Source organism: Falco rusticolus, chromosome 5, assembly GCF_015220075.1.
Source record: "Falco rusticolus isolate bFalRus1 chromosome 5, bFalRus1.pri, whole genome shotgun sequence".
NCBI classification, from domain to species: domain Eukaryota; kingdom Metazoa; phylum Chordata; class Aves; order Falconiformes; family Falconidae; genus Falco; species Falco rusticolus.
The window spans coordinates 81,654,399-81,680,701 of NC_051191.1; the positions used below are offsets into that span (position 1 = coordinate 81,654,399).

General features: G+C 40.6%; 1 protein-coding gene across 2 annotated transcripts in view; it reads left to right on the forward strand.

Moving 5' to 3' along the window:
• Positions 1-26,303, forward strand: part of ANO2 (anoctamin 2) — a 192,231-nt gene that overhangs the window by 1,829 nt on the left and 164,099 nt on the right. The window contains exons 2-3 of one of the 2 annotated variants that reach the window (XM_037390413.1): positions 5,280-5,464; positions 8,368-8,760. In XM_037390413.1, the coding sequence (XP_037246310.1) occupies positions 5,280-5,464; positions 8,368-8,760 (578 nt within the window). Of the gene's footprint in view, positions 1-5,279; positions 5,465-6,530; positions 6,780-8,367; positions 8,761-26,303 lie in introns of those variants that run through there. The other variant, XM_037390414.1, reaches the window with a different exon arrangement.

Below are 26,303 nucleotides of genomic sequence, written 5' to 3' on the forward strand. Positions count from 1 at the left end.
CTAAAAGAACTGCAAGAGAATTGTTATTATCCATTCTGTCAGTAACACTTCTAAGAATCGGTGAACACACATTCACTGACAAAGGGCCGGAAGGTTATGGACAAGTCACTTTGAAACTATAATGACTCAGGGAAGCTGCTAATATACAGTAAACAAAGTGCATGGTGATATGGAAAGAAGCTCAGCTTCTGCCAGAATCACTTCTTGTGCACAGCTCCACCAAACCCAACACAGCTACAGCTGAGAGTGATTTCCTCCACCGAGTCCTCAAGACTACCATTAGTGCCTTTTAAGCATCATAGGAATTAAAGACAGACAAGGCTTTTTGGTTTGTCTCTAATGCTCTCTAATGCAGCATGGTACAAATTACAGCAAATTTCAGGTAAGAGGCTATGAAGCCTACCATGAAGAAGAGGAACTTAAGAGGAAGCTTCTGAGAAATGGAAGCATAGGTGTGGCTTGGAGGATAAGAAGTGTTAAGATAAGATCAGAGATGGAACAGTCCTGCTAAGACTTAAGGTAGACAGCACAGTCCCACACAATTCCCTCACTGCTTTCTATCTTTATCACATTGTCCCAGCCATATACCCTGGGCTGGCAGACGTCCTGGGCAATGAAATTGGGAATGCAACCGAAGGGTAGAAGAAGTTGAGCTAGAAGCAGAAAACAGAATTTTTCAGGTTTGCCACTTCCTACCTGTTCTCCCACTGCTGAGTTTCCACCAAGAGACATGAGATCCAAATTTGCAGCCTGCTGTTTGAGGGCTCATACGGTACCTCTCAGACTGCAGATGGGAAGGGCAAAACTGCCTCTGACACGTCCTGCCTAATGCCTTTGCCAGCCTGGGTACACCTGCCTGTCTGGACCCTCTTCCAACATCATTTGAAACGCCACATCCTGAGCCCCCAGGACAGTCAGCAAGGAGAATCTCTGGGTAGGAATCAGTATCTCAGTGTCGCCCCTTAGCATTTGGCTGTACATAACACAGCTTCTTCTTTCCTTTCCAGCCCCCAGAATACAACTGGAGGAAAAAGACTCATTATAGAGAGAACTGCCTACTGCTAAGTTTAGTTATGGGACTGATTTTAGCTAAAACAGTTAAGTAGGAGGGGACTAAAGAGCTAACTAGTTCTTAAACCGTCCTGAAGAAAAAAATATCAGATGTCTGAAATTTAATGGTCAAATGCTATTCTTCTTTTATTCAAATCAGGAGTTTGAGAACACTGCAGTAATACAAGTTATCTTTGGTGAAACCTGCTGGACCTTTTCCTTCAAGTAATATTGAATGAAGAATGGATTTCCTACGTAAAAATTTATTCCTAAACATTTCCTTTGATGGCTTGTTTCCTTTAAGCTTGACCAAAGCTTATTTAATTAACATGCATTCCCTTGTGTCTGAAACTCTTAACTGAAATATTAAATAACAAGCAGTATTTTGAAAGACAAGGGGTGGCAGCTTAAAAAAGAAAAAATGCAGTGCAATGAAAATACTTGTGCACTTACACGGACATGACTGGCTGTATTGAAATCTGCAACTCTAGGTGGCAGCGGGGTCGGAACTAGATGATGTTTAAGGTCCCTTCCAACACAAACCATTCTGTGATTCTATGTTCAGAACTGGGAAGTCATTAGCTTGGAGGGGACCTAAAGAACACGTGTAAAACCATGGTACGTATTCTTATTTATACATATTTCCTTTAAAGAAGATATGTTTAAGTCAAGCTACATAGAAACAGTGAACTCAAGTAGTTCTTTTTCCTACCTACTTGGAGGGTGGACGAAATGACAAGTTTGCCAAACAATGCTCCTGAATCGCAGATGTTTTGAACAACCTTCCAGAGCAGCCTGTGCAAGGTATACTTCTGCCTGCGGTGTCTTTCAGAAGCGCAGTCCATTTCTGATACTTCGGTAGAAAGAGAGGAAGATAAATGAAAGGCCAGTGTCTGTGCCCTGGGTGGCCAAACCATTTACAATGCATTCTGCAAGTAGTTGTGCCTATGATAATCTGATCATCTGGACCGCTCAGACTGGGTAACTGGCTGTTACTCGGGATTTAATACAGAGCTCCTAATTAGGCAGACTTGCTTACTGCAGATTTCACAAGCAGTGTGGTCTTTTAATACACTCCCTCAGTCCTTCCACTTTTGGCAGTATGTGCAGCTGCTTCATCATTGCACTTCAGACAAGAAACTGGCGAGTCCAGTGGTGAGGTCAGTTGGTGCACATACAGCCAACCTTTATGTTTACAAAAAGCCGAAGCAAAGGAGTGTTGAGAGACTGAGTGAGTGTGTAGATGATTACTGCCTGTGAATTGGCACTGGAACGAGAGCTGGTCATCGATCTCTGTCCTGGAGGTACCTTGTCCTTGGAAGCCATTTACAACTTAATGAAGTTTGACTGGAGGGATGGCTCCCAGGTTATTTTTCTAGAATGAGTGTAGTTCTTGAATATTTGCTTTCTGCGTTGAATTCAAGATTCACTCTGCTGCTGTTCTCTGGGGAGATATATGTATGTACCAAAGCTATGCATGTGTGCATGTGTAAAAAATATATATATGCACATACATACACACACACACAGCTTGTTTCTATTGATAATAATTCCTCTAGAATATTTACAGAATGAGAACATGTAAGGCCAGATGTCGTAAAGACTTACAGGGTAGATTGAGGTCAGGCAGCATCTGAAGCAGAAGCCCCTGAGGCGCTGCAGTACCACAGGCAAGCACTGTCAAATGTGGAAGTCATTCAGAACATAACATTTTGGTTCAGTCAGTTTGATCTGGGAAGATGAAAAGCTTTTGGGAGAACAGAAGTCCTCCAAATTCAGGTATGGAAATTTTATTTCCATCAAAAAACTTATACTGACTGGAAGTCCCTGACTGCCTCACCAGCTTACCAGTGTTAACCTCAGGGTTGTGACACAGTTCCTGAAGGTTTGGAAGCGTAATGGAAATTAAATCATTTTATTATAAATGGACTGCAGATTTTTTCCCTAGGCCTAGTTAAAAGGACTGGAAGAAAAAAAGGTCTTTAATTGACTGTGTGAAGGTCTTGTGAGATATCCCAGGCTTAGTTTGAAAATACTGGAGAAACATAGTGTGTAGCCTTTGGGAACGAAACCTTCACTTATTACTTATTTTCCTTGGAGTTTCCCTTGTGGCATCATTATGCGCTTCATTAAAGTAAACCAAGTGTAAGTCTCCTCGAGAGATCAGAAAAGGAAGACTGGTGAGTCAATCTACTGTACTGTTCAAGCGTTGCAGGACCTTAATCTATTATTCATAAAAAACACAAGAATAATCATAACATTTAGAGGTCAGGTCTCCCCCTCCCCAAGCATTTCCTTCCTTAGCATTTTGCTGGCTGCTCTTTTAGCTCATGATTGCGGGTAAGAAAAATCAGTCCCTGTAGAGGGCACAGAAGATTAGCAGTAGGACACAGCATCTGCCTTAGACTCTTGAAAGAAAAAAAGAAGGGATTCAATTAAATAAATAGAAAATATGCTTCCAGATTTTAGCAATACATAACCCCAGCCCCCCAAAAAAAGAAAAGGCAGAGAGACAAATTTTGCTATCACAATCTATAAGAATGGATCCTTTCAGATTTTCCTTTAATTATTTGGAGATGATGATCACTGTTCAACTCCATAGGCTTCCTGCATACAGCCACCTCCTTCAGTGCTCCATCTTCGGAGAGGCAATGCAAGGTATTTGTGCCACCAGTTGGCTGTTCCAGCAAAGTGGGAGAAACACACTCCAGTCGCATGAACACTGAGCAAGAGACACAGCTATTGCTGCCTTCTCTCTTCCCCTGTCTCCATCACCATAAGGGAGGTGTAGAAGAAACTGATCAGATTTCCCAGTGCTTTCTTGTGGCAGAGAACAATGAGATTGCTTTCTTATAATAAAGTACAGCAAATCCCGTAAGGCAGTTCCTCCCAGACTGGAAAGTAACTATACCATGCTGTTGAAGCTTCTCGTTTCCTTAGACAGAAGGTGAAGGTGGGGCAAAAGAACTGCAGCGTTACTAGGATTGCCAAGTAAGGAGGCAAGAAGAGATATGATGGATTTAATATCTCCCTGAATATGTGGGAGCTTATGAATGTTCCAGTTACCTTTTCTTCCTAGGGAAGAAATAAGCTCTGGCTGGAGAGCCATGGTGCTTCATCTCTTCAGTGGTAGTGGGGCTAACTATATGGGCAGATGGGTCTGCTACACCTATGTCTTCTCCCTGGTAGAAAACACTAATGCTTGAAGGACCAAGCCACTATTTTTCACCTCAACAAGCATTTCAAAGAAACTATGGGTAAAGATCAATCAACCCCATTTCAGTTACGGCACCACTAGAGGGGGAAAGAGTATGAAACATTTGTATGTCAACACAGTTTCTGTACCCATTACTTTTTATCATCATTTTTTTCGCTGCGCTACTGCCTGTATGGGACTGACTTTCTGCGTTTCCTACCCGTGACCGAGCATTCGTCTCATATTCTTCTGTTGCTGTACCCTGCTCTATGGCACAGATACAGCTTACCAGTGGTGGCAGGGAACAGGGAGTGTCATGTCACTGCCTACCCCCTCCAGACCCTCCACTACGCTGCATTGGCACCGTATAATTTGTCAATACAAGAGACAGGGAACACATCTAAAACTAACGGGTTCAAGACATTAGTCTTTCAAGCCAAAACATGAGGTATAAACTCATTGTGCTTTATGAGAATATCACACCATGAGATATCCAAAAGTTAAGAGTTCTTAGGGGAGAAAGACCGTTAGCCAGAAGTTTGTACCTGTACCTGATGCTGCTACATTAGTTTACATCACACTAGAACTGAAACACGCTCCATTTCAGATCTAGTTGTAAGCCGTAAGCAAAAGTGACTCGGTTTGTTTGAGGTCATTTGGCTTCCACCTGGTGTGAACGCTGCACCCAGAGAACCAGGGCGCAGGTGCTGAGGACACCCAGTTGCTCATGTCCTTGGGTTGCTTACCTAGCAGAAAAGCACAGACTTTCCAGCTTCTAACCTCATGACTGAAGTGCAGGAGTACAAACGCTATTGATCAACCAGGGCAGTGCTGAGCTAAGTGCAGAATTGTATCATGGTTCCCCTTTCCCAGCAGTTCACGCAGGTAAGTACCTGTCTGGAGTTGTATGCACCCCGCAAGGCGCAGCATCTGAAATTGGATGGTATCTATTAACTGCAGTATTTCCCATTCCTTTAGGAAACTGCCTGCACAAAACCTGTTTTATATAACAGTACTTATCTCTTATTCTCAGACTTTCCTCTAGCCTCCTCACACCCAACTCTGAATGGACAGAAGACAGCAAAATCAGCAAGGAACTGTTTTTCAACATACAACAGCAAATACCTCACAGTCCCTCAAAACCAGTCTTCCTTGCACGGCAGCAGGATCAACGGAGCTTTTGAAGCACCGAGCTGTACGGGATCCTTCAGCAGTTCTGTAAGCAGAATTTTATGTTCATTGATTTATGACTAACATCTTTGGGATGAAGAAGAGGCTTTGAAGAGAGTCAGCAGAGCATGGTGCCCTCTTCCTGTGGGTTAGGCAAATCCACACTGGGAAAAGTGACTATGCAAGTAAACTGATACTACAACCTTAAGTAGTTCAGGAGACTTTCTTAGTGTACAGTAGGAACTAATTGCTACCATAAAAGTTTCACCAAGCTTTTCTTAATAATTTACTTCAGCCAAAATCCTTCAGAGCAGTAACAGGAGGGTTGCTATTATTAACCCTAGCATAGGAAAAGGTCTGCAGGCTGATGACTAAATTGGCTATCCCTGTGCAAACCCTGGGCCAGCATGTGCCCAGGTGTTAGTGTAGGCTGGATTGGAAGGTGTTAAGTGTAGTGTGGCTGTGGTCTGCAGGGCAGAGCTGTTGTTAGAGGAGATACCTCCTAGGATATGTTTGTAGTGATATGTTGGTTATTCAAGGACTAGAATAAAATTGTCATGACATGCCAATTCTACCTTCCTATTTTTAATGCTTGGTGTGCTGGCTACTTGTCTTGGAAGCGTCAAGAAGCGATGTGGGACTGAAGATGGTAATTTAAATCACTGATTCTGACTAAAAGTGACACAATGGCTGTGAGAGGAGGGGAGAAAAATCTTGATAGTTCCTTCAGTGGCATTTTGGAAGTTGTAACTTATTTGTGTTCCTCCCTAACAAGGTCTTCTTGTGCCAGAATATCATACAGTGAGGAAAGCAGTGCAAATTTAGGGCCGGAAAATGTCCTTACTAAAATCTTTGGGAATTTTGATTTGTTTTCTATGCACTAGATGCCCACAATAATGGGGATGGCACTTTACTGCTAAGAGTGAGAAAAATGTCAACAGGGAGGGAGAGCGAGATGTCGTTGTATCTCCTTAGCTATTATTCTGTGTAACTCCAGCAACATCAAATGTTGCTATGGTGCTCTCTCGGGTGGCTGGGATGTGGCAGCTGGCTACGGACAGTAATAAACAGGAAAAGCTGTTTGTGACTTTTCATGTTCTCCAACCTCCTTGCTCCCTCTCCTGCCTTTTGTTTGTGCTTCTCATTTCTGTCCGCACTTTCCAGTCAGGGAGGAGAGGATGCTTAAAGCTCGTCTTCTTTAGAGTCAGCTAATGCATTTTGTTGTGCCAGTGACCTGGTGGTGGTGACATCATTACTTCTGTGCTGTATAGCGTAAAACTCTCTGGAAAGGAGAGTAGAAATCTGCAACGGGTTTTTCTTCACTGTGGCAGAGATGGATCCAGGAGGTTTGCATGGACTGCCTGTGAGTACTACATGAAAATGTATCTAACTAGGAAATGAGGAATTGCAATAAGATGCTGTCTCCCAAGCAGTTTTATATTCTGCCAGAACGTAGTGCTGAGTGTAAGTTTATATATGCCTAAAGGGACTATACATACACTTTACACATAAAGTGTGTGATAAGTGTAATGTGCAGAACAGATTATTTGGTGATAATTTTGTGGAAGAATGAAGGATGTGACATGCATATAAAACCAAGATTTATTTAGTGATATGGTGATTGAAACTACTTTGTGGGAAACTAAGTCAAGCAAAGTAGTGAAAAACAAGAATTTGGGAGATGCTGGGGTATATAATAATATGCACATTTATATAATACTTTCAAAAATTCACGTTGTGTTAACAAACAAGAAAATTGCTGTACAGCATGCTTGGTTAACTTTGCATTCAGGACTACCAGTAATGGAAAGGGAGACAAGGAGAGAAAGAAATCTGTAATTGGTACCTGTCAAGATTTTGGTTGTATAGCCACCTATGGGAACCATAAATGTCTGGAATTAAGTTATGGGCTGATTGCTTTGGATCAGGTTGACCCTATTTATTTGCTTGTATCTTGTTCCCCAGTTACTGGAGGGCTGGTGTCACGCTAATGAATGACATTGTAGATAGCTCTGTGAAGGGCTTTCAGCTACAGCATTGAGCTGGAAATGGTGGATGGTAACAGTTTTGGAAAGGTATGGGATATCTTAGTGAATGAGAAGTGAAAGTGAATACCTTACATTTGGTATCGGCGTTCAATATGGGTGATGCAGAACTGCTGTCCAGGGTGGGGTGCGATGGGCAGGGGTTAGTACTGGGTCATCTTCATCCCAGAAAGGTTTGTAGAGCGGAGACGAGGAGGCAGGTGACTGAGTACAACATAGGTGATGTGAATGATATCAGTCATTGATTCCAACTTGCAATGTTACTATCCAATCACATAGTGTTTTCATCAGACGTTAAAATACAGGTCAGCTATCATCATTTAGCCATCCATGGGGCATATCCTCTCTAATACCTGGTATTTTCCAAACGTTTCTGTCCAGCTCTACCCTTCTTGCCCTTTTAGTGCACCAAGGATATTGCTCCTGTTCTAGTTCAGATCAGTTTCTTCCCACACACAGTTTTTTTCCTTCCTTCCTTCCTTCCTTCCTTCCTTCCCCTGTGCAGCTTTGTTCCACAGAACATCCTTTCCCATATCCCGGTCTGCAATGTGATTCTTATTCTCACTGCTCCATCCCATTTCAAAACGTGGGTGTCTTCTCCTATACGGTCTGTGTATGTGCAGGGCAGAGACAGCGTTGGCGCGTGCCCCCTGCCTGCCGGTCAGGTAGGTATCCCACGTGTTGAGATAAGGCTGTTATCTTTAGCCACTATCGTTTGTTTACAGTTGGAAGAGGTCAGGGTGGCAATCTGGCTGGTGCATGTTTGTAGGTCATACCTACCCTGGCTGACCTCCCATTTTGACTCTGTGCAGCTTTACATCCTTGTGTGGAGGCAGACCCTGCGCCTGCCAGCTTCCTGGGCTTTTTGGCTTTCTTGTCTGTGAGACTCGTGTGTTTCTCTCCCAGATTATAAACAATTACCTGGATGGGACGCAAGGAGGGGCCGCGGACCAGGCGTCCCCGGACGGCACGCTATTCAGGCACAGCAAGAGAAAGGTCGACTACGTGTTAGCCTACCACTACCGAAAACGCCTTGCTCGGCACCTGCCCGGCGCGGGCTCACCAGAGCCTACACGCGGATCTGCCCCCTTGGCCCTGGTTTCGAATGGAGGGACTGGGAAGGGCCGTGCTGAGCCACAGCAGCAGGACGGTGGCCAGTGTGCCCTGCCGGGGCCACCAGGGGTGGAGGTGATCGAGCTCAGCCCGCTGGACACCCTGGAGGAGGAGAAGCGGATGCAGCGGGAGGAATATGAACACAACCTGGTGCAAGCGGGGCTGGAGATAGAGAAAGACCCTGAGGTAAGAGGGAGAGACTTGCTTCTCGCACTGGGTGTCCCGATGGGTAACGGCCACCTGGGTGTCGGAGGTGGCTACGTACAGGCCGTGACCGTGGCCGGCTGTGCGGGGTGACTGGGTGCCCAGAGCATGGCTGCCCCCTCTCCTCTGGTGGGGAGGCCAGCAGCCCAGCTGTGGCCATGCGTGAGGGCCGGGCCCGGCCTGCCTTCATTCCTGCCCTGCATCAATGTTAACTGAGAGGCAAATCACACCTGTGCCATCTTTTACAAATAAGTGCCACTTTACAGCCTCACTGACTCCCCCACGGCTGCTTCTGCAGCTGCACAAGGGTAGGATGTGCCGGAGGTCTGTCTCATGGCCAGCTTGAGGGGCTAATCCTGAAGACAGCTTGTTACTGCTCAACAGTAGTTCAGTACTCAGCATCCATGGGTCAAACCCTGCCACCACTGCAACCCCTAATTAGGGTACTGCAGAAATATGTTGTACGAGCTACTTTATGCATGCCTAAAATATGGTGTAAAGCCAAGGAGAAGATGATGGGGGTGTTTCTGTGTTGCTTGGTTCCTACTGCCTGGGAAATATGTGGTTGTTATTGTTGATTAGGGCACTATTGAGTAGCAATTCCAATTTTCAGTAGAAAACGCATTCATCTAAATGTTCTTATGGCGTGCGATGAACACACTTTTCTTACAAAAAAAAATAGTTTTTACATTTTAGTATTGTTAAAATGAAGAAAGGCTCTCTTAAGTAATTTGATGGAATACAAAGCACTGTTGAGGCATTTCATATTTCCTCAGAATAACCTGGTGATTTTCAGTGCGACTCTTAGCTTTCCTCAGCCATGCGCAAATGTTGTCATTTCTTCACGCTACCCACAAAATGAACAGCTCCTATGCTGCAACAGGAGAACCTCCCAGCCTTTAATGTATTTATTCTCCCCATATGTGCATGATGTTGGATAGTGTTATGGTAATATCAGCTGGGAGCTGTGGTTAGGTTACTTGACTGCAGGTAGTCGGTCAATTGAGCACGTGTCTTCCAAACCCCATGTTGATGCACTGAGCTCTGTGCTATTCCTCTGGACCTCTTCGAAAGCCACGGATATTTATTTCTGTTGAAGTCAAGTCCCTGCTGTGTTCTAGTTTTAGGTGTTCTATTGGTTTTGACACCAAATTTAAGAAACTTAGGGCTTCTTTTCAGAGGTGCTGAGAACTTACAGCTCATATTGCTTTCAGTGCAACCAGTCAACACTTCCAGAACATGGACCAAATCACAGATTGCATCTGAAAATTTGAGTCTAGCTGACCTGGCATAGTGTATACACATTAAATCATTGGCAGGAATAGAAAGAATTAGAAAAGCCTTTTGGCTCTTAACGTTTTCCTTGCTCAGTTTGCTAAGTTGCAGGTGGCTATGGGTTGTATTTCACTGCACAGCCTGACTGAACCATCCTTGCACTGGACAGAAAAAAAGTGATCTCAGATCCTGATTCTTTTATACTAAGCATTGAGGTTAGGTTTCAATACTGCTAACACATGACAATCTTACTGCTATGATTTTAATACAAATTGCATAAACCCCATGAGAACAACTGTTTTTGGAGACCTCTTTCAGTTATGAATTTCATCAGAACCTGAAAAGTCTAGCAGGAGATTTGGATTTGATTTTTTGACTCATTACTTATGCAAAGTCCAGCTGGATTTGAATTCTGGTTCAGACCCCTTCCAAGTGATGATGTGCACCCTTAAATAATATACAAAGTAATAAATGATGTCATAGAGAGCTGGTCAAAGAACAAATTTTTTTGTCACGGTTTTCCTTCTGAAGAGGAAAAGGCTTTTTGTAAATGAACTGGAAATGTTCTGAGGAAATTATTTTGTGACCAGTTCTTTTATAAGAAAAATTAATTGATTTTGAAAATTTTTAAAAAAATGCAATCTCATCACTTCTGTACCTGTATGTGTGTATGTATATGTATTCAATCCTGCTCTCCCAACACACAAGTTGTCTAATCAAGCTTAGCCTAAATGAATTAAGCACAGCATCTTTCACATCGGGATGCTCAGTCTACTAAACTCACAGGGTACTGGAGTTCCTCTAGAAGCTGCTTTTGTAGGCTACAGCTATTTAAAGATCAGGAAGTTCATCTCTAGGAACACAGGAGAGCATTATGACAATTTAAAAATCTTTGTTTCTCCAACTGTCTCTTTGAAGAAGTAGGAATTTCCGTGATGTTAGTTTGTTAACATATGATGTTACTATGGTTGCTATATGCTGAGTAACTAGGGACAAACACCTTTCTAATTTGTATTGTCAATTCTTTGTTTAAAAGAATATAGACAAGAAAATATATGAAGATATATAATGTGTATGTGGAGAGGGAAGTATTACTCTTTTTTGAATATATGGATAATAGGCAAGATTATGGTCTGTCTCCATATCTACCCAGTTATTATTTGTGAATTAGGAATTTTTGACTAGTTTCCAACTTCCTTATAACTTTCTATCAATTGTTATTGCTGTCCTGCAGAGAAACATTGTTCTCAATATAACCCTTTTAGGTTTTTTTGTGGTTTTTTGGGGGGTTTTGTTTTCCTGTTTTTAAACCGAGATATTATTTTGCATATCCAAGAAAACGTGCACAATGAAGGCAATGTGCACGAAGTTGAAGGTTACAACTCTTTCCTCTTTAGTGTCAAATTGAGTACCCATAATGATGGGTGGTTGTAATATTTGACAGCCTTCTTACTATGCTCCCTGGTAAAGTCATACCTGATCCATAGCATGTATTCACATGTTACACCAAATACTGCCACTGTCAACTTTCAGACGTGATGTTCCATGTGTCAGAGATGACAAATGGCAGATCAAGTTCAAGGAGCACTTTGGCTGGTTACCTTCTTTTCAAATCAAAACATTTGGGTGGTCCAGTGTAGCCTATGCCCATGAAAACAATTGAATTAGCCTAAATTAGGGTTGTGTGGAAGTGATATTTGGTGGAAAGAATAGAACAGAAGAGGAAACTCCCTATTCACATCTGATGACAGCAGCTTAGCAACGCAGAACTACTGGTTTGCATAGTTTGCTATGAGTAAAAATAACGTTTCTATCTGTGACTGGCCTGTTTGACCAGTCTATGAAGTTAGATAAAATATACTCTTGCATGTGTATGTAGAATTAACTACCTTGTGTTTCACAATATCACATAGTGATTAATATAGACCCTACTAATACAGATCCTGTAAACACTTCTGCTAATCTGCATAGTGTTAAGCATTTGCAGGATTTGCTTCCTCTGCTTCAAAGAAACACAGTTAAAAGTGCAGTAAAACTATTTTTCCAAGATGTCCATGCCAGAAACCAGATTCTTTGGCATGTCTTTGTAAACTGTGATGGAATGCCAGCAGGTCACATTTACCCTTGTGAGCTAGCTGTCAGAGCCATGACAATCCTCTTTAAATAAACTCTATTTAACACTAGTGGCACAAGTCAAATTTTGCATAAGATACACAAAGAATCGCTGAGATAGGTCACCTTAAGAGTACCCTCAAATATTCCACCTCAGTTCCCAGGAAGGGTAATAAATACCATACTGTTGTGTTTCACCTAATGTGGAGCAACAGTAGTTCGCTTAAATTTGAGTTGTACTGCTGCTTTAATGACTGCAAATGCAACTTGTACTGTATTCAATTAGTATTATGTATGGCAAAGCATAATAGGAATAGAATAAGATGACGTTGGAGATGCATCTTGGCATTCTGACAAAGTAGGATCATTTTTGAGCACATTGGAAATGAAATGTACTTTGCTAAATAGCATTTAGAAGAGGAAAAATATCTTTTAAGGGGAAGATGATAACAATTTTAAAACCAATTGTAAACTACCCTCCAAGAAACTCATCTAACTTGAATTTTAGAGCTAGCATAATTTTAAGGATGTCTCATTAAACTCTGTTGGCTAACATTAGGCTTTGAGGCAAGGAAGTCCTTAAGGTCCTCAGTGTATCAGCTTGTGCAGTGCTGTTGATAACAACAGTAGTGATGACTGGTTGTGACTGGATTTTTCTGCTTAATATTGCAAGGCATGTTTTTGAATTTTTGCGGGAAAAATCCCACAACAACCAACCAAAACCCCAAATTAAACCCTAATAAATCAAACAAACTTCCCCCTAAAAAAGGCAAACCCAAACAACCTCCACCCCCCAACCAATGAACCAACTGATTAATCAACATCCCCACCTCCCACCACCCGATCCTGAACTAAAGATAAGCTGCAGCTAGATTTTATCTATGGGATTGAATTGCACTGTTTTGTGGCACTAAGGTGCTCCCTGTTTGCCAGTGGAAGAAGAATTTTATCTTCTCTCAGCTGTAAAAGATCAGAGTAGCCAAAATAATATCATGATAAATTATTCAATGCAGAGGGTCTTTTTCTTTTCCTGTTTCTTCCTATCCCTACCTGTAGCTGAGGAGGTTTCTGTTGAGCAGTGCCATCAACATTCTTGCTATATGAGCTGTTTTCTTGGGTCTGCTATATTCCCTAGCATCACATTTATGTCATATGTAGCTTATTTTAATGTTAATACTTTTCATTGTGAAAAAGTGGAATTCCAATGGCCAAGAGTTCAATATATTTGGGTAGACCTTTTTTTTCTTGCCAAAACATTTTTTTTTTATATAGAATATTTTGACTTTTAGTTAAAAGGTTATGGATATTGCTTAATTTAGTAGTATTTAAGAGCCTGAAAAAGTGATGTCTTTTTCCAAAATCTATCAATATGATTTGTGGATAATTCCAATAGAAGTATCTCATGCCCTTAGCACATATGAGACATCTTGCAGGTACTCAGTGTGAATGTCATAGTTGTCTCAAAATATTCATTCTTCTAAAGTGCAGTGGAAAGCTTATTAGTAGATAACATTAATTTTAAAAGGATAGGGAAATTTAATAGGAGTCCAAGACCTTTATCCATGTTAATGAACATCTCCCGAAGCCAGTGAGAATGCATACCAGAGTAATATAGTATTGGAAAGAGACTGGGGTCTTTTGTCCTCTAGGTCTTAGGACTTTGTGTTTCACTCTCTCTTAGTACAGCACTCAGAAGAAGACAATACTTCTTTGGGGGCCTCTTAGTGTAACAATTATATAAATATTTGATGGTTATTTTTCAACTCTAGTTACAGAAGCATTAATTAGCTAAAACATGTTCTCCTCCTGTATGTTACTTATATGGGGCTGAAATGTAATACACAGCTCTTATAAAATTAAAGTTGAACAGGCAAGGCGAGGTTTTCAGTGATAGTGAAATGGACGTGATGAAAATATTGGCAAGTTGATTAACTATTTAAGAGGAAATTATGTCTCCATTTTAGAGAGGATTTTGGAGTAACCCCATGGGAGTTAGGTGTGCTTCAGTCAGTATTAAAATAATGATCCTTGATAACGGGTGGCTAGGTAGAATGGCTGTGCTGTCAAAGTTGAAAAGTCAATACTATGATTCCTGTTTTTTAATTAACATCCAGACACTTAATGCTCAGTTATTAGGTACTGTAGTCAAAACAGCTTCCAAGGGTTTTAGAGAAAATTGAAGGAATGTGCAAAACAGGGCCTGTATGTTATCAACAACATTTATGGAGCTCTTCTGTCAGCAATGATAAATCTCATCAACTCTCTGCAGGCTGGGAAACGGAGACATCAATATCTTGAATTTCAAATGCTGGTACATTTGGGGTGTGCGTTCTGGTGATATGTACAATGGAAATTGCACAAGAAGCATCCTATTTTTACATAATGCTGATTCTATCAGACTTGCCAGGCAGAAATGGCAAATAGGCTCCTGAATTTGTGTGTGTCTTTCACTGTGTCCTACCTGCTGAGTTCTGCTGCCTGCTGGAGGAACTACTTCCATTTCTACAAGTTGCTAGGTACATAAGAAACCCACAGGAATGACTTATAAATCTTTTCTAGGGCATAGCAGGGAAAGAACTAGGCCCTTGTAGGATAGGGGATGAAAAGTGGCAAAATCATCTGCTTGGCTTGTTCACAGATAAATCCATGAAAACATTTTTTTAATTATCAATGGTCTTGTTTGCAGCAGAAGTTTTAATCTGCAAATTAAATCCATGGAGACAATTTGAAGACCAATACAGGAAGCCCTGAGGGATGCTACAGTGCACTGATGACGCTGCAGTAGCCAGAATGCCTGCAGAGGAGACTTGGAGGCTGAAGTGGTGATAATTTCTGTAAACTGCTTAGGCCAGTGCAGCTTAAATAGTAGTTTCACGAAAACAAAGTAGTAAAATATAACATAGTTTGGGGATTTTGGTCCTGTGCTTTGTTGTTTTTCTGACCATTTAAAAGACAGAAATTGTGCTGCTGTTGATTGGGGTGAGGATTCAGCTCCTACAGGTGCTGGGTGAGGACTGCCCCAGCAGCAGAACCTGCTGCCCAATGCATCTGAACCTACTCTTTGGCAGAAGAAGAAATCCTGAATTTCAAAGATTCTTTTGTAGGGGAAATGGGACTTGCTTTGCTTTGCTGTCCCCAAGCAATTGCCTGCTTTGTCTACAGCAGCAAACAGCCCTACAGATCTGTGATACCAAAGGAGTGATCACTTCTGCATTTCTGCTGCTTGAGTTGCTGTATGATTTTGTAATTTTTTGGAGGCGTTGCTTCTTAGTCATGACTTCACATCTAGTGCAAAGGAAAGCAGGGAGGACTGCTTGCAACTTCTTTGCGTAAGTAAGAGACATTGAGAATTCCACCTGGGAGTGAATGTAACACTGTAGATAAGTGCTCCCTGTTTTTAATACATTGTTTTTTTACACATATACATTCATTTATGTACTGTTTTATGTTGTTGTTATAAAAGATCTAAGATATGCACCTCTGTTCTTCCCTCATGGTTTTTGTCTTGTACAAAACCAGATTAAATAAAAGGCATTCTCTGTCTGAAAACTCTGTGTCAGAGACAAAGACTGACAAACAAGGAGAAAAATGAGAGACAAATTGATTTTGCTTATATTGATGGAAAGAATAGGGAGGAAATGGGATTTGGTTTTGAGTCATTTTTTTTCTATGGAAGATGAGAGCGGAGCACATCTTCCAGTGAGGAGAGATAGCGTTCTCTTCCAGAGCCAGGGAGAACAAAGCAGAGGTGCCGTGTCTTCTCACTGCAGGGGAAAAGACCAGTTTCAAGTGAAGCAGTGAATGGTTTTTCAGAAAGAGATCTTTCTGGCTTTGCTACTTCTGTTTTGGCCTCTGATGACAGTGGCTATGGAAAAGCCTCCACTGTCAAGAGCTTCTGGATTGCCAGAGTAAGCAGCAGTCCGGTGCTTTTTTTCCCCCCCCCCCCCCCCCCTCATCTCACAAATCAGAGCAATATCCAGTCCATTTTTACGGAAGTGACAATAAATACTCTTGAATGGCTTAGCTGGGGGCGAGGATAGAGGAGTTAGAAATTAAAACTGGAATGTCAGAGAGAGAGAAAAAAATAATAAAAATACCTGCAAGAAAATGAAAAGGAAAGAAAAATCCATTCACTCACTCAATTAACCAACAGTACAGTGGCACATGTGCGAAGGGAAGACCATAAGGTGGCACTCACCAGCTTCTGCCATCTCAGATTCAGGAATGGATTCCAGCAGAGAGAAGACTGGGGTGTATCCCACCATGGAAATCAGTCTTTGAAGGACAGAATTGTCTTAGGAGAAAAAAACCACTGTTTGTATATGTGCAGAGTGAGGGTTATCCTTTAGCAGATCCAGGGACAGGTAACATAAGTAATGAATCAGGCTTGTGGGATTCTTTTCATATATTTTGGACTCTTTTAAGGTCTCCTTGCTTTACTGGTGACTCTAATGGATGTGTGTTTCATTCTGTCCAAATTTAAGTTATTGAAAGGTCTGTTGCTCATGACATTATGACTACACAGCCAAGCGTATTTCTCCAGGAAGAAAGCCACTATAGGGAAGGAATTATTCCCTTCCAGATGCTCAACTAGACATCTTGTGGTGTGTACATTTTAAAATGTTGTATTGTATATGAAAGGAAGGCATTTTGGAATGAAAAGTGCATTCATATTCAAGCTGTTCAGCATGGATAATACAAGGCTCTTTTAAAGAAAAAAAAAAAAAAGTAATTGTCCCTTAGAAATCAGAATGTCCTTTCCAACACAAATTATTTCTTTAATCCTTTGTAGGCCTAAGTTCTAAGAAGGGGCTGAGCTCCAACAACCCAGTAGTAGTTTGTGTGGATGAGCACAGCTTTAGTGGGGGAAAGCTGTCGTAGAGGGAAAGATTAGTTACCTGTTCTGTTTTTACTGCAAGATGACAAGAATCTAAAGATTTATGTATGTATATATAGATGGAGGGAGAAGTGATGAGTGTGTTTCATTGCTGTGTGCGCTGGATGTGTATGGGAACTGACAAGGACTACAGGTCTGGCTTATATTTGGACTTTGCTGATGGTGGCTAGGGTCATCTACAGCTTCTGTAGCTTGGGGATGCTCTATTATTTTCCAGCCCTCAAAAGATCTGTTCTGGCCACTGGAACCTGCAGAAATACACCTCTTCTCCAGTGAACTCTGGTCCAGTTTTCTGGTCCCTTTCAAGTATGGCACAAGGTTACTGTGCAAACACCATGGTACCTGAGATCTCCACCTATTTGTATCACCAGAAATAGCATTATGGAACCAAATACTGTCTCACTTAACTTTTTCAGTGAAAAGGAGTGAGGGTTGGTCTGCATGATCCAATTTTAATGAATGGATTTGTAGAGCAACGGTGACATTCAAGGGGAAACAGGAGAAATCTGAAGCCGCACTGTTTTTTGAAGACCCTGACGTATTTTGCTTCAATGTAAAAGTGAACATGTTTGATGGTACTTGAGTGGCAGCTTCTGAATACTGTTATAATTTCAAAAATATTGTGCATCTAGTTTCTCTTAGCAGTGGGAACTGTTGGATGCATAGCACCTAGGAATATGGCAGCACTTCATGTTGCTAAAAATAATTTGAAGAAGCTGCCTTTTCAATCTGGTAAGAGATGTGTTTATGTTTTCCATTTTTAAGAACAAATAGAAAAAATTCAATATGCTGCCATAATTTGTAGCCACCATGATGGCATCTGCATTGCTGCAATATTGTGATTGTTATGTTACATATGCTGAGGAAACTGCTCACAGAAGTTCCTCTCTCCTTTCCACAATAACCTGGCAGGTCTATTTAGATGAAGGCAGGGCTCTTCTGGTTCTGCAAGCACCAAGGTAATTTCTGTCTCTCCAGTGGTGTCTGGGCTACGTACTGTAGCAAACCATCCCTCAAAGGGGCTTGGCTTGGTAAGCATTTAGCATACCACAGATTGGGACTTCTGTAGGAGAAAAGACCTTCAGCTACAGCTTAGTCAAACTGGGATTGGTTCATTTTATAAAATGTGGTTCTTCTAATGCCTGCATCTTGGAAAAAGGAAACTGTGGTACATAAGCCATATTGAAGGTTGTAATCAGATTGTTTTCAGCTAGAATTATCTTTGCCAGTTCATTGTAAGGTCTTTTAAGTCATAGGACAAGTCAAATAATTCAAAACTGCATCACGTCCTATTGTTCCAGATCAGCAATTACTTTGGCCTGAATACAGCAACAAGGAAAAAAAAAATAGCAGGGTGGCATCAGGCTGCACAATTCCCATGAAAGTTAATGGGAGCTTGGTGATGAAATCCTCATGCACAGCATGGAAAATATACCCTTTGGAGTGAATTCTTTCCTTGATACACAGGACTAATAACTGTCTTCACACTAGTTAAGTCTCCCTTATGTGTACAGATATGTGCTGATGGTGATAGACCAATGAAAAAAACCTGTAAGAGCTAGATACTGATTTCTGTGTGCTTATTCTAGGTTATCATTAATGTAACAATGATTTCATCACCTGAAACAAAACAATTGGACAAAATTATTTATTTTGAACAGCTGTATGGGTTTTTATTTGTTGCTTTTGTGGGGCTTTTTTTTTTTTTTTTTTTGTCTATGGAGATGGCAGATATGTTTGCTTTAGCTCCATACTCAAGCTCTGTCATCTAGGAATTAATTCATCAGTTCACTGGTCACTTTTCCCTTCAATTCCTTGATCTCTGCATTCATTTTAGAGTCTTACTGAATTCACTGAAAGGTTTGAGACCTATATATTATACTTTAAAGGAAATTTTTCAGGTGGAGTTAGGTAGATGACCTTGGAATTTCATAAGATGTCTAGTGGTAAACCAAATGAACCATGTGTATTTGAAAGAGGATTAGCATCCAGTAGTTAGGGGGAAAAAAAAATGAAGCCATGTAGACGATACTCCTTCTCATCTTTGGAAACAGCAACCTTTCAAGGGGGAACACAAAGACGCTACTTAAAGTGCACCCCTGAAAATGTAGAGGTGGCCATTACTTTTTGTAGGTCAATGCCAACATTAAGTACACTAGAAGAATACCAATGACTTTCTCTGCCAGAAGAGCACAGTGCATTTCCCTTGGTCATGGCATCACTTTACCAACTGGGAGATGGGGAATTTGTCTGCAGGCTCTGTCTACATGTTCACCAAACTCAGTCATGGTTTACTCAGAGTAATTTAGTAATACAAAGAAAATTTAGCATCTCAGAGATAGAAAATATATTCAAGGTCTTACAAATTCTTAAGGAGAACTCCAAGATGGCACCTCCAAAGTGCTAGTTCAAACTACTGTTATTTTTCCTTAATCCCTTCAAAATGGGGAAGGATATCCCTGCCCATCCTATGCTTAGGAATTTTTTCCAAATCACTCAAGAGGCCTAACTCTGCTCCCATTGAAATTGGCCACAGGATGTGAAAGATAATTCTCTTTTGTAATGCTTTGAAACAAAGTTTCAGCTCCAGCGCAGGTTGTATAGGCTGCCTTTACCTTTTCTGGATTCATGTGTTTTTATCCTTTTCTCGACTTACCCCCCATTATCCTCACTTTTTTGGGAGCTGCAAATCCCTGTTGCCTGTCTTGAAAACATCTGGTGTTCCTGCTCTTTCTTCAACTCTTATATTCCATACTTCATTTTACAGGCTTTGAATATTGTTCTTTGCTTGCCTTTTAACATTTACAGATGTTCAACAGTCACAGAAACCTGTTAGGTAATCAAGGCAAAGTAGCATCCTAAAGACTGTGTATCTATGGAAGGTCTTTGGACCTTGCATCCTTTCATTGTCCACACTCTGGTTGATGGAACCTAGGAAATTTCATATGATATTCTTTGTAACATAGGTGTACTTTCAGGCTTTTGCAGGACAGGTCAATATGCTGCAGTGCTCTGTGCTTCTGGCAAGCCTGCTTGCTTGTCACAGGTCTCTGTGAGTTCACTGGGTAATGGTTACTCTCTGCCTCCAGTGGCACCACTCAGCTTTCACAGGTCAGTGTATGCTAACTGCTTCAGCTCACCAGTGCTTGACCTGCTCACCTATCTGTGTATTCACCTCTGCACCATCTCACCATCCACAGTCTTCTGCAGGACTGCTCACCTATCCACCACAGCCCACTGCCCTTTCCAGGACTCTCCAATTCTGTCCATGATGCTCTTTCATCTCCATATCCTATACCTGCAGAGATCCTGCCACTCCTCGGTACGACTGTGTATCTTTGGTCTACATGAAGTCAGTCCTTCACCCTTCCCTGCTGTCCATCAGTTACAATCAGTCAGTCACAGGCCTGCCCTGAAGTCATAATGTCCAAGATGGGTGCTCCTCTGTGAAAATCTGGGCACTGCTACACACAGGAGGAATCCATACTTCGTGACTGCTTCTCTCTCAAATACTTCTACGCAAAGTATTGTTTCTCCCTTAGTCCCTCCTGTTTTAAAGCAATGCTGTCCCTAGGAAACTGCTCACCTAGAGCTGGCAAAGCTCATCTTCAGTTAGGCACCGAGGTTTGCTCATTAGAAGACTTGTGCTTTTCAACTGATCTGTTGCAGGAGGCATTTGAGAGCACCATGGTAACACATAAGACAGCTTGCACCACACGGGATCCCAGTTTGTTTTTCACCTGTGAGCCACAGTTCACAAGCGACTCTCCTGGAAACTATTTCGTGGTTTAGGGGCATTATGTCACATCTGGCCACCAACTGGCAAGTCTCTTGACAGAAAAGTCCGCACAAAGAATATTTTTAAATGCTCCAAGATCCAACTGAAAGTTGTTGTTAATTTCCAGATCTTCATAATGCTCTACTAGCAATATCAGTCTCACCCTTGGCAGGATGAAACCCACGTATCAGGAGACCTGCCAGATTACGTTATTGAAGACAGCTCATCTTAGTATTAAAAAGTAGGTGTAGTTTATAATATGGTGATTGGTAACGCTCCTGATATCAGTATAGCTAATCTGTAGTAATGTACTGTGCTCCTTGTAATTAATTCTTGTTTTCCATTAGTTCATAAAAGATGTAAATGTAATTATAATGTAAAAGCCATTTTGTTAATGTAGAAATTTATGTACCACAAGAAACTAATAGGTAGCTTTTAGATATATTCCTTCACTTGTACATGCCAATGGTAATTATCAAAGAAAATAATTGCCATATAATTACGGAGCACTCCAGTGTAATTAAAATCACAATAATAAGTGTAGCCAAGGAAATATACATCAAAATCTGTAAGCCAAATCCAGGAAGTGAGTCAGTGGGCATCTTCCTGCTACCTGGACCCTTGAAAATAGATGGGAAGGTGGCAGAGATGCAAAAGCAAGAAGGTCATTTCCTTAGTACAAACCTACGTGCTCTGTCAAGTAGAAACAGGGTAAATTCGTATTGCCTAATACTCCCCATATCTAAGGTGAGTGCACGTATTTGGATACCTGCTCATAGAATCAGTATAAAGGGGTAGGCAACTTTGAAGGACAAAGTTCATCTTGGCTGTCAGCTGCCTGCCCAGGCCCATCACCTCCTCCAGAGGAGGAGCAGGAGTTTGAGGAGCTGCAGCTTCCCTCATTTTGGTTCCCCAAAGTAGTAGCACTTGTCTTCTGAAGACTGACTGCTAAGCTGAAAATTTGGCAAGATTCGTACCAGTGTCTTTCTCCTTGTCAATGCCAGAACTGCTGTGAAATGTAAGACTTTTAGAAGTAGAACTTAAAGTAAATACTATTCCCATGTCATTAAACACCTAAGGATAGAGACAAGAATAGAACAGAACTAGCCAAAAGCTATTGTGTGTCTGAAGATATCGGTGTGGATGGCACCTCCTGTCTCTGTGTTCCCTGGCATACTGTCGGGGTTCCTTATAGTTCTGGTTTCCAGTTTTCACGTCCTTTATTGTTGAACAGAAAGCAACAGAAAAGTGAAGGTGAGAATTAGGTGAATGCTAGCTCTTTTCACTAGCAAACAGCTTTTCAAATGTGTGAAAGCATTCATGTGAAGGAGAATGAGAATGGAAAATGGGAAGTTGTCTCCTAGCAGCGGGTCTGTACTAATCTTTACAGTCAGTTCTCACAACTGAAAACAGACTTCCCACAGCTTCTGTTCTTAATATGTGTTTGGGTTTTTTACCCGCATATACATTCTGTACTTCTTCAGCTTTTCTTCCTCTCAGTGATTTTATGCCTTTATTCTGCTACTTGCCTGTAACACAAACAGCTGTATTTATTATAGACTAATTTTTCTAAATTATAAAATGCCAGCTATTAATCATAAAATAAATGCCAGTTAAATTATTTATAAATTTATAGTTATTAAATGTTGCTTATCGACATTTCTGATTTGTTCAGTTGATGGCAAAAGGTACACTACTGCAAATTTAATATTACTTTTCTCTAAAAAGCTGAGTTTGGCAAACATATCATGATGAGACATTGATTTATACCTGTTAACTGCAGGTTGGCAAAGTGTACTAGAGTGAGATTTAAATAGAAAATATGATTATGATTGATGAAAATTATTTTGGGATTTATACCAACTGAATGATTAATTTGAGGGAGAACCCCCCAAAGTTTCAGAAAACAGTTTGCTTTATCTTTTTTTATAAACTGCATTTCTCATCTGTTTCAAAATGCTCTTTCAAGAGGAGATTTCCCTGAATGTTATTCAAAACTAGATACTAAAAAAATTAAAAGATAAGCGAAAAAAATAGGACATTAAATTTGAGTCAAACAACAGGTTTTCTTGTGGCTATTGTTTTCATTTTTGCAAGCATTCTGAAGGCACAGGACAGGCTGATCTGAGTTAGGGTTTCTGTGTATCTGTCCGCTTCTTTCCTGCCCCGAGGAATGTATCTTGCACATTCTTCTGTCTTGCAGTGCTGCCAGGAGTTGATCACTCGAAGTGTGGATCCAGTTGAAAATTAACTGCTCTTTAAAACTAGGATTTAGTTTTCAGGGAATTGATCTGGCTAAAGAAACTCACTGTCCACTTATATAAATGTGACCACTGGCTCAGGGGGGTGGGGAGGGGGTGAGTAGCCACACAGCCAGGGGCAGGGGGGAATTTGGGACCACAACTTCTGTAACTTATGCCAGCCTGAATTAATGTGAAATGGCAACCTACCAAGTGCCTGCACCAGTGAGCCTGCAGCTGGGGTGCTCAGATGGTTCAGAGGGGACCAGCGAGGCTGCCTTAGAGGATAACAAAGCATGATGATCCTGCTCAGAACGCACTCTCAGTGCTACTCTCTGTAGTTGCATACTGCTCAGTGGGAAGCCCAAATGCTGCTTTCCCCTTTGGTAGGGGCAGGGGGAGAAGGTTTGAATACCAAGGCAATCTCCCTTGCCTGGAGTCACAGTTCAAGCAGGGGTTTCTAATTTGTGTATATATAAAAAACTGTGTATGTATAGTATGCATGTGTATATCTATACTAACGTGTAGACTTAAGGGGAATTAAGGCACTTTTTAGACTTTCAGAGTTATATAAACTTGTGTATGCCTGTTTGTGCTTTCAGTCAAAAGGAAGGATTGCAATTAGTTGGGTTTTGTTTTTTTTTTCTTTAGTTATCTCTATAAATATTTGAAAAGAGCTAACACGTGTTGCAAATATTTAGTTAACGGTCTTTGTTGAAATGAAATTTGAGAAAGCTCTACAATCATAATTTCCTACCAGTATTAAGAGGTCATTTTGTGTATGTGTGAATATTCCAGTTGAAGCCTGTTTCAGCCAAAACATCTGTTCAGTTATCTGTGATTGATGTGTGAATTTTTTGGCAAAACCCCCACTCAATATTTTTAATAGTGAATGATAAAGTTATATTTTTAATGTTTTAACATTGTGTGCAGAAGCTATATAACCAGATCTGGATCTGTCTTGTTACTGCTATTTATACTACTGTTAGGGCGCACGACAGATGAGAATCCAGTGTGTTCTGAATAAACACAGATGAAAAAGATGGTTCCTGAATTACCAAGATTATCATTTGAATGTATGGAAATAGAACAAAGTTGCCAAGAAAAATTGCAGTGGGAATACAATCAGTAATATGTGCTATCCTCTCAAACTTTGGTAAATAAGATCTTGATCTGACTGAAGAACTTTATGGCTAAAGACATTACAATGCATTTAAATTATCCTTCACCAAAAATGCAATATTTGTGCAATATAAGTGACAGTGAGGTTATGTAGTAATGGAAGGCAAAGACGTGATTTTCTCTATTGTTTCTTTAGTAAACCAAAATATGCAGTTAACTAACTTACAAGCCTTAGTCTGCTCATTTCTTATAGTTTGCCAATTACTGCTTAAATCTGCTAATATTTTTTGGTTGCTTGTTTGTTTTTCTTGCTCCCCATTTTGCAGAATAACTCTGAGTCTCTCATCTCAGAATACTCTGCCTACTGCATGCCAAGAACAAAAGATCACAAAAAACTTGTGTTAAACAAAACCCAGTATTAGATTGCTTTGGTGATGTCCCCTGGAGTTTTGCTTGAGATGGCTATGTTTACTGAAGACTGCCAAAACAAGCTAAAAAAAAAAAAAAAAAGAGGCAAAGCAAACTACCCTCTCTTTTTTTCTTTTAATCTCAGTCCCGATATATTCTCTCCGACAAATTTAGACTTGATGATATCACTTGACATGTGCTCACCTCTGAACTCTTCATATATGTTAACACTTACTGAACTATGCCAGACATGTGAGGACAGTGAATGCTGTAGCAGTTTCTGTTATGAGACTGTGTCCTGAGGTTCTTTATCAAGCAAGCAGTCACTGAAGTCCTTAGGAGAATACCCTACTGAGGCACTCAAAACTCAGCATAATGTGAGTTTTTGTTACAGGAATGAATTCTTGTATGTTCAGTACATGTACCCACTTAAGATGCAAGCTGAAGCGTGTGACACTATCAGGGCTTTAAAAATGATAGCTAGATTCTGCAGGCATTAATAACACTAGTATACTGAGAATTTTTTCCCCATTGATTTGAGAAAGCTTTGACTTAGTATTCATGAGTAACTATCCTGATGTATAGAAGGAAATACATTGGAGAGTAAATGCATTACAGGGCATGTCTAAGAACTGCAGTGCCCAACCTACAGGAAAGATTTGGCTTGAGCATCCTTAGACTGAGCAGCAGGCAGATCTCACAGACCTCTCCGGAGAGTGGATGGCTTTAGCCACACATTCGGGTGTTCTGTTGCTCAGTGTATCTTCCCATTATTAAATCACAGCCTAGCATAGTGTGTATGTGTATGAACTTCAAATATTTATCAGAAAAGAATAGTTTTAAATTAAATTTTTATCAGAAAATAATAGTGCTAATACTATTCAGTATGGCAGAAGTATAGGAAAAATATGGCAGAAACATACCGACACAAAGGTACACAGATGTTCAAGGTGATGCAATATATATATCTACATTTTAAAAAGACTGTCTAGGAGGCACGATGTGATTTTCTTTGAGTGCTGCTGATGTAAAATAAGCAAGAAGATTTATGAAAATGATAAAAATGAGTACTTCCAATGAGGCATAAAATGAATTTTAAGACATGGATGAAGGTACTTACTGCTATCAGTGTATAGCACCATATTTATTAAAAAATCTGGTAGTGATTTCCTGTAAATTTAAATTTGTATAATACTACCAGGTTTGGAATAACAAATCTTACATTTTTGCTTCACTAATTCATTTCCCTCAAGGCACAAAAAAATTTGGCATTGTATCAGGTTAATATTCATATTCTATATTGTATCTGCTCAGTATCTTTTTCATACTTCAAAGGTGTAGGCCCACTTGACCCTTACATCTCCAGAAGCGATTTGTTCAACTTTCTACCTAAATCTTCATGTTTCAATGTCAACCCCCACCCCAAAAAAAATTTTACTAAAATGTGTTTTTGTTGAATGCAGTCGTGAAATGTATTGGAGAACCGACAACTTCATATTGTGTCAAGCTTTACCAAACATTGTGGTAGTAACATTTGCTGATAGTTTGTTCTTAGAATTGTAAAAGAAATTGAAACTCACACTTGATTTACAATGATTTCTCAGCTGTCTTTTTTAATTTTTTTTTTTTTTTTTTTTTTTTTTACCTGACAGACAGCTGGTCAAATAAGATATGTAGTTGGTGGCTAATCCCT